The sequence below is a fragment of the Entelurus aequoreus genome, linkage group LG21, assembly GCF_033978785.1.
Source record: "Entelurus aequoreus isolate RoL-2023_Sb linkage group LG21, RoL_Eaeq_v1.1, whole genome shotgun sequence".
In the NCBI taxonomy this organism is placed as follows: Eukaryota; Metazoa; Chordata; class Actinopteri; order Syngnathiformes; family Syngnathidae; genus Entelurus; species Entelurus aequoreus.
Genome location: NC_084751.1, coordinates 23,039,505 through 23,052,398, shown reverse-complemented (window position 1 = coordinate 23,052,398; position 12,894 = coordinate 23,039,505). Strand labels below are relative to the sequence as shown.

The window sequence follows — 12,894 nt, the reverse complement described above, 5'->3', positions numbered from 1 at the left end:
ATGTGTTCTTTATTTAGCCACTATACTCCAAGGTCGAAGTCTGCTTTTCTTCAAGGGTGATGAAAACAGTAGTAAATACTGGCTTCTGTCGTCTCATTCAATTATATATGCATGGCATCTATGATACAGTAGTAGTACCAGTAATTAAATACACACACCTGATAATTATCTTGTGTGATGACTATATTATGATGATAGTATATATCTGTATCATGAATCAATTTAAATGGACCCCGACTTAAACAAGTTGAAAAACGTATTCGGGTGTTACCATTTAGTGGTCAATTGTACGGAATATGTACTTCACTGTGCAATCTACTAATACAAGTCTCAATCAATCAATCAAAAAACCTGCGCACCAATGCTTTACATAGTTTTGCACTTGCTTACACACAATTTTACAAATTGTGTGTCTTTTTTCAAAAGGATTGACACACTTTTCCAAACGCAACATTCAATTGTCTCGATTCCTAGATTATTTGCAAAATGACACACTTCGGTCAAAACATACCGTGGTATGCCCATTCATCAAAATAAAGCAAGCATTTGTAAAAATTCAGTTTTAGTGTCATCTCCACTCACACAGACTTCAAATGATAAGACACTATTGGAGTGAGTTACCCAGAACAGTGATAAATACAAAACACATTTGTAAAAAACCCTATTTTACTATAAGAAATCACATGTTTGGGGCATTTTGCCCGACCTTTTTAGCATATGTGATGACTGATTACTGTAACATCACAAAATATATTGGCAAATCCATAGCAATTGTCATTGTTTACTTTGTGAAGTAGGCCTATACGTAAAGGACCTAAAGAGAAAGTAAAAATATCCTGTAATCTTTTCAAGAACTGCTCAACAATGATGCTGCAAACTGAAAATATGTATTTTTACCAGTCAGGTAAAGTAACATATCACAGTAGTCAACAATGGCATGTGGTACAAATTAAAATCTGAGACAAATAAAAAGGTTTAAAAAAAAATCTGGAGATAAAAATTACAAATGGAAAAAACTGTACAGCTGTAGCACCCACTGAAAGCTTTTCAATTTATCACCTGTGTGTCTTCACACCTGGTGGATGTGATTATCCAATGTGTTCAATTCGTTGGCAAGCCAGCCCTTTGGATTGCCTAGGAAGTAACTTCACAATCCTTATCTTTGTGTAAGGTTAAAGATGTGTGTATCACAATCCTAGTGTGTGCATAAAGTGTGAAAATGTGTGTATCACAATCCTTATATGTGTGCAAGATGGGAAGGTGTGTGTGAAGCATTGTGTGTAATATTTCGCAAACAATGTGAAGCAGAGTCTATGCCTAATATTAGGCAAATATGCACAGTGGTTTTGTTTACTGTGTGTAGACTTTTGTTAACTGTGTGAAAATGTAAACTTTTGTGTGTAAGCAATTGGAAAAAACTGTAATATGATTTGCACTGTGCCATATCGCACAACTGCATTTTATTGTATTGTATTTAATGTATTACACCAGGGGTGTCAAACGTACAGCCTGGTTTTATCCCCAACCCTAACCCTAACCCTCTAACCCTAACCCTAACCCCCTAACCCCAACCCAAACCAAATAACTCTAAATTAAGTCTTTGTCACTTAGATTATGTTCCCCTAGTGTCCAAATAAATCTAAATTAAGTCTTTGTTACTTAGAATATGTTCCCCATACTAAAGTGTTACCAAAATAAAAAAGGGTTCAAGATATTTATCATAATTCATGTTCTGTGTACTTTGAGAACACTTGTAGTTTGAACAGTCTCTTAAACTGAATCACATCGGTGCTTTGTTTGATTTATTTGGTTAATCCATTCCATAATTTAATTCTACATACTGATATGCTAAAGGTTTTAAGTGTTGTACGAGCATACAAATGTTTTAAATTAGATGTTCCTCTAAGGTTACATTTCTCCTCTTTTGTTGAGAATAATTGTTGTACATTCTTAGGTAGCAGGTTATAGTTTGCTTTGTACACAATATTAGCTGTTTGCAAATGCACCAAATCATTGAATTTCAATATTTGTGATTCAATAAATAAAGGTTTGTATGTTCTCTATATCCAACATTGAGTATTATTCTAATTGATCTTTTTTTAACACAGTTAGTGAATGAAGCGCACATTTGTAGTTGTTTCCCCATATTTTTACACAATAACTCAGATATGGTAACACTAGCGAACAGTAAAGAATATGAAGAGATTTTTGGTCCAGAAAATGTTTTGCTTTGTTCATTATTGACGTGTTTCTTGCTACTTTATGTTGTTATTTTTCACATGAGATTTCCAATTAATTTTTTCATCTATTGTTATACACCCAAAAATGTGTTTTCTTTTACCTTTTCAATGTGTACACCATCTATTTGTAATTGTGTTTGACTTTCTCTATTACTGTTACCAAATAGCGTTATTTTAGTTTTACTGAGATTCAAAGTTAGTCTGTTTTCGTCAAGCCATCTTTTTAATGTGTTCATTTTTTCTATTAATATTTGTATTAGCTTCTGTGTGTTCTCTCCTGAACAAAACACAGTTGCGTCATCTGCATATAATACTAACTTTAATTATGTATGTCTCCTGAATTGTAGTAAATTGTTTCTAAAATACAGTTTTGCAAGCCTTCTAAGCTTGAACAGTGCTATTGAATGTGAGCCTGCTCATTGTTGCTCACGTGAAGAGGATGTTGTTTTCCATTCATGCCAGACTTTTGGGGATTAGTCAACTACGTAAACCTTAGGGGAGCTTCGATGATACTTACCGAGTCCCGGCGCGGCTGCATGATCTGGCTACACACTCCCCTGGTTGGGATCCCGTTGCAGCCACCGCAAATTGCACTTAAAAATGTAATTTCACGGACCGTGGTATAGAAAATGTGATATCGGTGGCCGCTATACTGAGTCAAAAAACTGTTTTGGGATGCAAAATGAATGAACAAGTGGCCGCTATAAACAAGGTATATAACAACTTTTTTCTGCAGGGAAAATTTTTGTGGTTGCTATCGGCAAGTGACCGCCAGAGACAAGTGGCTGCTAACAAAGGATCGACTATATTGTGGTACTTTCCTTGATTGATTGATTTGATTGATCGATAGTATTGTATTAAAAACAACAACTAAGAAATCACATGTAGATAAGTATTGACAGCCTTTTCAATTAAGCTCAAAAGTGACGAGCATCCTGTCTCAACTATTCATCCTTGAAATTATTTGGAAAGGCACACAACCATATAAAGTCTGACACTAACACTTCATGGCAGAGCAAAAACCAAGAATGAATTTGAAAGAATTGTCTTTAGACTTCCGAGACATAATTGTCTAGAGGCACAAATCGGTGAAGAGTAAATATCTGCAGCCTTGAAGATCCCAATGAGCACAGTGGCCCCCATCATCCGTAAATGGAAGACGTTTGGAACCACCAGGACTCTACAGAGAGCTGGACAGTCATCTGAACTGAGCAATCGAGGGAAAGGTCCCTATAGTCAGGGAGATGACCAAGAACCCGTAGGTCACTTTGTCAGAGCTACAGCGTTCCTCTGTGAAGAGAGGGGAACCATCCAGAAGGACAATTATCTCTGCATCAATTCACCAGTCAGGCCTGTATAGTAGAGTGGCCAGATGGAAATAATGTCTTAGTAAAAAGTTTGCCAAAATGAACCTCAAAACTCTCAGACCATGAGAAACAAAATTCTCTGGTCTGACCAGACGAATATTGAACTATTTAGCGTGAATGGCAGGCGTCATGTTTGGAGGAGACCAGGCACCGCTCATTACCAGGACAATACCAGTGAAGCATGGGGGTGGCAGCATCATGCTGTGGGGATGTGTTTGAGGGGCAGAAACAAAGAGACTAGTCAAAATAGAGGAAAAGATCAATGCAGCTATGCACAGAGACATCCTGGATGAAAATCTGCTCCAGAGCACTCTTAAACTCAGACGCAGGACAACAACCCCAAGCACACAGCTAAGATATCAAAGGAATGGTTTCAGGACAACTCTGTAAATGTTCTTGATTGGCACATATAGCCAGAGCCCAGACTTGAATCTCTGAGAGATCTGAAAATGGCCCTGCACTGACGCTTCCCATCCAACCTGATGGAGCTTGAGAGGTGCTGCAAAGAGGAATGGGCGAAACTGCCCAAAGATTTGATTTGAATTTTGATTTTTATTAAGGATCCCCATTAGCTGGTTGCCACAACAACCCACTAGTCTTCCTGTGGTCCACAAACTCAATACAATTACAAGTAAAAGCATATAATTATAACTACACAATACAGAAAAAAATAAAAGCATCAATAAGAAAACATGCAAACAATTTACAGTCACAGAATAATAATTACCATATAAATATAACAACACAATACAAAACCAAACAAAATCATCAACAAGCAAACTAATTTAAAGACTCAGATAAAATATTACTTTCCTTTTAAAAACCTGTTTACTTTCAATGCCGGTGAGAATTCGAGGCAGGTTATTCCAGAGCGATACAGATCTATAAATAAAAGATTTCCAAAAAGAATTCTTCCTGGGACGAGGGAGTACAATGCCACTCACTAGACGCCCTGGTATTATATTATGATTATGTATAGTGCTACTGTGAACTATTTGGGCCATGAGAAAAGCAGGAGTTTTACTACCGGTTACTGATTTGAACAATATTAGAGTATTAGCTGACAACCTGTTCTGCACTTTTCACCAGGAAAGAGAAGCATGCATTTGGTTAACATTGGTTCTTAGTGCTGCGATGAGGTGGCGACTTGTCCAGGGTGTACCCCGCCTTCCGCCCGATTGTAGCTGAGATAGGCTCCAGCGTCCCCCGCGACCCCGAAGGGAAATAAGCGGTAGAAAATGGATGGATGGATGGATGGATGGTTCTTAGTGAACTACCCAGAACCAGCCTTGCTGCCCTATTCTGGACAATCTGCCCAAAGAGAGGTGTGCCAAGCTTGTGGCATCATATTCAAAAAGACTTCAGGCTGTAATTGCTTCCAAAGATGCATCAATAAAGTATTGATCAAATGGCCTTAAAGATTTTTTTTTTTTGTACATTTAAAAAAATGTCTATATTAAAAAAAAAAAACACTTTCACATTGTCATTATGGGTTATCGCGTGTAATGCCGAAACATTTAATGTAATCCATTTTGGAATAAGGCTGTAACATAACAAAATGTAGAAAAGTGAAGCACTGTGAATACTTTTCAGAAGCACTGTAATTTATTTAAATCTTGTTTTCAAGATCGATATCTATGATAGACACTGGTTTCACTTGCTGGGTGAATCAACAGCTCAAATAGTCACAAAAATATAATATTATTATGAAAAATGCATTGTTACAAATAAAGGTGTCCGCTAATAAATACATTACACCTACTTGACACTTGCAAAGCTCTGTAGTTAATTTCATAATTTTCCTGTATTTTAATAACATTGTGTTAGCTATACGTCAGAAACGTGCTATCAGAAAAGTCACAAGTGTGGAAATGCATGCACACGCCAGAGTAAATACAGGAATTTTAAACATTATTTTTTTCATGGTATTTGTAATAACGCTATACGCAAAGGGGTCCCTTTTCGGTGTTACACAGGAAGTAGCCCGAATGTAATTTAATGTAACGCAGCCAGACGCCTCTTCCGGCCTCTTTTCCCTCGGCCAGTGGGTGAGAATGGTAAGCAGTAATATCGTTCTGTTGAAATCTTTGGACATCATACAAATGTGACACCCATCGACTACAAATTGTACATATTTTACAGATAGCGAAACCCAACCACTGGTTTGTTCTCGTATTGTTTGAAAATAAGCACATATTAGACGTGTTTAGTGTGTATTCTGTAGTAGCTAACCGGCTAGTGGGTCCTTTTCAATATTAAGAGACCCTTCGATACCACCACTTTTTATTGAATTAGTGTCTTGTGGTAACTTTATACAATAAATGTTTATTGGGCTCTCTAACATCTCGCCACTGTGCAGTAGCTTTAATTCAAATAGTTATTTGAGAATTAAGCTAAGTGGTGGCTAGCGCCGTTAGCTATCCGCGTCTTGGAAGTGCAGTAGTTTCAATGTGCAGATGCTAGCAGTATTACCGACATGTGGCCCAAGTGTAAGATAAAAAACGTTGCTAAAACTAAAAAGATACGTCAGTTTTGAAGTGACTGTTTGCACCATACGTCTTGTCAGTGATGTTCTCAATGTCCGAACCAATGATAAAATATGATTCCAGCATATCTAGATAACTGAGACAAGACCTAGCAGTGCTTTTGAGTAAGAGATATTTTGTTACCGATGGCTTCTGATGGTATGCATTTTACGTTTGCCAGACGAAGGGAACATCATCTTTTGGTAAGCGCCGGAACAAGACGCACACCTTGTGCCGTCGTTGTGGTTCCAAAGCCTACCATCTGCAGAAGTCCTCCTGTGGCAAGTGTGGATACCCCCAGAAGCGCAAGAGAAAGTGTAAGTTTGGATTGTCCTAGTGTTTTATTTTGGGCACTTTTGAAATGTAAGAAATACAAATAATCTAAACAATACTGATATAGAAATATACATATGTCTTCACATATAGACACGTGCATTATGCCTGAGGATCTCCGATTTTCCACAATTTTTTTTTAAAAGAAACCAGTGAATACAAAGGAACAGTAATAATTCAAAACACTTAACTTTCATTTAATCAAAAACTAGTGTTTTGAAATCACAATGCATACACTGCATCTTAGCGAAATTGTTTTAGACCAGATATACATTTTACTTTTCATGAAATTTTCAAATAACTTAATTTGGCGCTTGCTTTTAGAAGGCAATACTTCTGTCTAGACAATAATTACCAGGCATGGGATTTTACCGTCTTTAGTCGCAAGTCCGTCTTTTTTATCTCTGTAAAAATATTTTCCGTTTTTCTTTTTTTCCAACTGTGTGTGTTAAAATCTTGATCCGTCTCTTTGCCATACCTACCAACAACCACGGTTTTTGATAATCCAGTGGTAAAAACTATGGTTTTCCATTATAAATTATGAACGTAAAACTTAAAGCTACGTAGCGAAGCAACTTCACGGGCAGAGGACAAACTATACGAGACACATTAATAATGATTGGTTGGTTTACGTATAAAAAAAAGTCCGTGGTTGGTTGGTTTACGTATATAAAAAAAAAAGTTTGTGATTGGTTGGTTGGTTTACTATGATGCATCATGATTGGTTAAGATTAGGGCAAAACATTACAGACAAGCCAATCAGAGTCCAGATAGGGCGGGTCATCGAACCAGAAGGGAAATCGCAACAGACACGCGCATCCCAAATGACAAGGAGAGAAGAGGGAATATTCAAGCGGGCGATTTATGTATTTAAAAAAAATTGTGGAAGATGGCAGAGGGATTCTCTTCCTTAGATTTTTTTTTTAATCGATGTATACGACGTCCAGGAAACCTACAATGCGTCTACTTGGCCACATTTGGACAAATGTATGCGTCTGCATAAAACAATGCCCAAAACATTAATTTTACTTGTTTAGATTAGCATGTAAGCCCAAATCAAAACTGCTCTCGACGTGAAATACACATTTAAGAACTGCCATGATGACTTTTGCTACAGTATAGCCTGTCTAATTCTACATTTCATTTTCTTTGGGGTTTTAGAACAAGACAGTAGCTGACATTTTGTTCATTATTTCTACCGTTTATATCGGTTGATGCCCTTGTCCCCGCAGCCCCCAAACCTCTGGCCTATTTTCAGTCTTCTATTAAGTTCACATTACATGCCTGAATTACTTCTGTAAACAAAAATGTAGCATTGCACATTGCATGCAATTAATAACTCAACATTAGATTAATACAGTTCAAAATTAAAACTTTAGTCTTGAATAAATTACTTGTGAAAACACAAATGTAGCATTGCACTTTGCATGTAATAACTATAATACATTTAACAAATACACTAATATTCAATTGTTGCGTTTATATTTTTCTTTAGTGTATGTTGGAGCAAGAGGAGGCATAACATTGATTTTTTTATTTTAATTCTTTTAAATCGTCTGACACAGAACTTGAATTTATCGATTATAGCCCAGAACCAACGTGCATGTAGAAATACTAAGTTACGGTAACACCAACAAATGAGTAAATAAATACCCAAATATTAAAACAATGTAAACACCTTTTGATTATTAGAAACAGCAATTGACCTATTTATAAGTGCATGCACTGACATTGAGCCATTATGACGTGTTAAATGTTTTATAGACAACTGGAGCGCTAAGGCCAAGAGGAGGAACACCACTGGCACTGGCCGTCTTAGACACCTGAAGGTTGTCTATCGCCGATTCAGGTAAGATCATCTGGATGAGTGATAAACTGCTTTGGTCCACGCTTAAACAAAGGGCCTCTGTAGAAAATGATTTTTCATGTTTCATGTCGTAATATATCAAATGATTAAATAAGCAAAATCGTCTGTCAACATTTAACGTTAAATTTGTTTATTCGGTGACACCACTTTTGTAGTGTATTTATAAGGTATTACCAACTGCTGTAAACTGTCCATACTGCTTTGTGTTCCAAAAGATGCTGCACACCAATTAACTACTGTGAGCATCATCCACTTAAACAAAATTAATTTAACCGTTTCCTGCTCAGGGAATAAAGTAGCATGTCGACCACTAGGTGATGCCACCATCGCACAATGCTTTCACAGCTGAAGCAACTTTTGTAAATTTGTATACGTGACTTTTGTAAAGTTGTTTAGAAAGTGCTGCTCTATGCAGTGAGGAGCTGTGAAACGTTTTGTAATGTAACAGCATGTTTCGTAAGTGCACAATACTCTCTGCAGTTGAGTAATTTAATATTTGTGCCACTGAGTATTTTTCGAAATTTGTTTGAAGAATTATAAACAGGTTGTTAACCAAATACTGCTCAGCTTGATAATATATGAGTTCTTGTCGCAACAACTTGAGCACTGCTTGCCATTGATGATGATCTTATAAACCAAATGTCTGAACAACTGACTTCAGAGTGATTATCCTTTTTATCTGAGGCAAGTGTAGCAGAACAAGTTGTTGCTTATGATGCCCCACATGTCAGTCTTGCATTTATCTCTTAAATGTTTATCAGAATCATAAATAAAAGATTTAAAACCTCTGTGTTGTTGTGTATTTAACATATTTCACATCTTAATTCTCCAGAAATGGCTTCCGGGAAGGAACCACCCCCAAACCCAGACGTGCTGCAGTGGCCGCCTCCAGCTCCTCCTAAATGACACATTTTTGTTTAAATAAATGTGATGAACAAACACCATCAGATGTTGTTTCCTCAATGCACACAAAGTAACATTTTGTTAAAAAGGCACTTGATTTCTATTTGCTGTTCTAGATTGTCAAGCAACCTATGTTCTCTTTTGGATGCTTCACACGTATGCTACAATAAACAGTGATTTCAGTAATGTACTTTTTGTCTGCTAGACTGGAGTCTGCTCAATAACATTCTACAAATCAATGTGCTGGCTTGTTTACGCAAGCTGAACCATTTGGTACTGGCTCAAAACGTGCTGCCCCTCAACTTCAGTTACTCCTCAACAAAATTGTCTAAATATTTGGACTCCCTCCCCCCTCTTGACAGTGTAAGCCAAAACGCACCATTCTCATGGTTTCAGCTGGAAGACTTAAAATACAGGTCTTAATGGTTAGAAAAAACAGACATGTTTGATCCCATATCATTATGTTCTTGTTTCGAGTTGTAAGCTTGTTTCTTGGTTTTCATCTGACAAACTGGTTTGGGGTTCAAGTAATTTACAGTTGGATCTCATTTCTCACCCTCCATTGTCTGGAGAGTATCATGTTACGTCACAACGGCACTGAAGGCGGATGACGGCTGCAACAGAGGGTGGTCTCCAGTCATGGATCCATGCCACTGGATCAAGGCCCCTCTCTGCCAAGGACCGTGTGGTGGCTGCAGGCGCATCAGTCTCCCCACGCTAAAAGACGTCACGCGCAGGCGTCCTCCCGAATGGGAACCCATCCATTCTGAGGACAGTCATACTCGACTACGAGTGACTGCCGATGATGATAACCACCTTCACAACTCAATAATTGCAGTGTCGTCACTTTACTTTCTGCTAACAAAACATTTATTTGCACTTTAATATTTGCATCACTTTTTTTTTTAATTACCATACTACTTTGGGTGATTATATTAAATCTCCGTAGGGACTTTAAAGATGACCAGCAGGGGGCGATATTGTGTGCCAGAAGGCGGGCCCCTGCCCCCGCTCCTCTCCTCCCTCTGTGGCCGCAGGTGATAGCTCGCTGGGCGGGCTGCAGCTCTCTCACACAGCGGAGGTAACATCCTGTCGACTGGTTGCTGACTCCCAATTTCTAACGCGGGCAATTCTATCACCGGCGTGGATTTTAAGCTTGTTTCCTGCATTGGAATGAACCTGCGTTGAGCTGCTGTAATGAGATGTCAGTAGACTTTTACTGGTATTTTTTTTTTTTGCACATTATGCTTTAAAATTGATCCTGTTTTCCTCTTGGGTGAAGCCTTTTTACTAGGATCCTTCTGCGCTCTGCTCTTGTTGCTGCGGGAGCCTGCATGCCGAGGTGATGAGGTGACTTCCAGCACAGGTAAGCCCCAGGTCAGCAGGTCACGGGGAAACAAATTGCACTTTGTTGTATGTTTTGCTTACAGTCTTTGAAATGTGTCAGCTGAACATTCCTTTGAACATCAAGCCCCATTTGTGCTGACTCAACATTTTAACTAATACTTTTCAGTCTCTTTGATGTTTGTTTTTTTAAAGTTCATAAAGTGGCACAATCCATCTTGACTGTTGGTTCCTCGTAGGAAATAATGAAAACTGAAATAGTCTGTTCCCGGGTCAAACTCATGCAAATAGCTACACAAGTTCTTATTTTATGTAAAACAATACTATTTGTAAAAGGTCCACAAGTGTAAAAATACGTACGACCGGCTCTTTACCATGAATTGATTAACATGGACCTCGACTTTAACAAGTTGAAAAACTTATTTGGGTGTTACCATTTAGTAGTCAATTGTACGGAATATGTACTGTACTGTGCAATCTACTAATAAAAGTTGAATCAACCAATCAATCTTTTAAGTGAAAGCTGATTTGCAGTTACAATCCGGTTTCTTTATAGTTGTATTTAAACTTTTTATATACTTTTTTTTTTTTTTTTTTATGTGGACATCACAAATACATTGACAAACCAGAAGCATTGAGTGTTTAAATTTAGCATATACACTTGACCACAGGAGGCTTTTAATATGATACAATTAATAAAAGGGGCATTTTTCAGATTAAAACAAACAGGCAACATGGTCAACCATATACATATATAGTCGTGGTCAAAAGTTTACATACACTTGTAAAGAACATAATGTCATGGCTGTCTTGAGTTTCCAATAATTTCTACAACTCTTATTTTTTTGTGATTGGAGCACATACTGTACTTGTTGGTCACAAAAAACATTCATGAAGTTTGGTTCTTTTATGAATTTATTATGGGTCTACTGAAAAGGTGACCAAATTTGCTGGGTCAAAAGTATACATACAGCAATGTTGATATCTGGTTACATGTCCCTTGGCAAGTTTCACTGCAATAAGGCGCTTTTGGTAGCCATCCACAAGCTTCTGGTTGAATTTTTGACCACTCCTCTTGACAAAATTGGTGCAATTCAGCTAAATGTGTTGGTTTTCTGACATGGACTTGTTTCTTCAGCATTGTCCAGACGTTTAAGTCAGGACTTTGGGAAGGCAATTCTAAAACCTTAATTCTATCCTGGTTTAGCCATTCCTTTACCACTTTTGACGTGTGTTGGCCTGTTTTGCTGCCAATTGAACTGTTGCTTTAAATGGGACAATGACAAAGGAGGATTACCTCCAAATTCTTCAGGACAACCTAAAATCATCAGCCCGGAGGTTCGGTCTTGGGCGCAGTTGGGTGTTCCAACAGGACAATGACCCCAAACACATGTGAAAAGTGGTAAAGGAATGGCTAAATCAGGCTAGAATTAAGGTTTTAGAATGGCCTTCCCAAAGTACGGACTTAAACGTCTGGACAATGCTGAAGAAACAAGTTCATGTCAGAAAACCAACAAATTTAGCTGAACTGCACCAATTTTGTCAAGAGGAGTGGTCAAAAATTCAACCAGAAGCTTGTGGATGGCTACAAAAAGCGCCTTATTGCAGTGAAACTTGCCAAGGGACATGTAACCAAATATTAACATTGCTGTATATATACTTTTGACCCAGCAGATTTGGTCACATTTTCAGTAGACCCATAATAAATTCATAAAAGAACCAAACTTCATGAATGTTTTTTGTGACCAACATGTGTGTGCTCCAATCACCCTATCACAAAAAAAATAAGAGTTGTAGAAATTATTGGAAACTCAAGACAGCCATGAGATTATGTTCTTTACAAGTAAGTGTATGTAAACTTTTGACCACAACTGTATATATTATTATTATTTGGGTATTTTTTTTCTGTCTTGTTAAAATGCTTTTGTGCTATAAAGATCTCTTAAGTGAAGGAAAATTCAAAAATAGTGACGTCATTATCAAAGCATGAAGATTTAGCATCACCTTATGGAATGTTTACAATGGAAATAAAAATATATTGTCAATATTTCTGAATAATTCCCTCCACGGAGTAATATTGGTTTACATATTATTCCAGTGGTTCTTAACCTGGGTTCGATCGAACCCTAGGGGTTCGGTGAGTCTGCCTCAGGGGTTCGGCAGAGCCTCCGCCGCGGAGGTCAAGACACGGCCGACTCATCGTGTAAATAAAAACTTCTCCCTGTCGGCGTATTATGGATACCCCCAAACAATGTTCCCTCTAATTTTCCATAGTGTGAGCAAACGCAAAAACTCCTTCAGCATTCAGTGGAGCA

General features: G+C 37.7%; 2 protein-coding genes and 2 non-coding genes across 4 annotated transcripts in view; all 4 read left to right on the top strand.

Moving 5' to 3' along the window:
- The first annotated feature begins 5,574 nt into the window (after positions 1-5,574).
- rpl37 (ribosomal protein L37) lies at positions 5,575-9,279 on the top strand. Its single transcript, XM_062031981.1, has 4 exons — positions 5,575-5,664; positions 6,314-6,449; positions 8,230-8,314; positions 9,165-9,279. The coding sequence occupies exons 1-4, from the start codon at positions 5,662-5,664 to the stop codon at positions 9,232-9,234; spliced, it is 294 nt and encodes a 97-aa protein (XP_061887965.1). The 5' UTR covers positions 5,575-5,661; the 3' UTR covers positions 9,235-9,279.
- On the top strand, positions 6,164-6,241 carry LOC133639128 (small nucleolar RNA SNORD72). The gene has a single exon (XR_009823742.1). It is a non-coding gene; the product is annotated as a small nucleolar RNA SNORD72 (small nucleolar RNA).
- Positions 8,940-9,023, top strand: LOC133639127 (small nucleolar RNA SNORD72). The gene has a single exon (XR_009823741.1). It is a non-coding gene; the product is annotated as a small nucleolar RNA SNORD72 (small nucleolar RNA).
- Positions 9,280-10,284: 1,005 nt separating the features above from the next.
- The window catches only part of pdcl (phosducin-like), a 47,156-nt gene continuing 44,546 nt past the window's right edge, over positions 10,285-12,894 (top strand). Inside the window, exons 1-2 of the mRNA XM_062031395.1 lie at positions 10,285-10,439; positions 10,518-10,601. Coding sequence (XP_061887379.1) covers positions 10,433-10,439; positions 10,518-10,601 — 91 coding nt within the window. The 5' untranslated portion in view covers positions 10,285-10,432. The remainder of the gene's footprint in view (positions 10,440-10,517; positions 10,602-12,894) is intronic.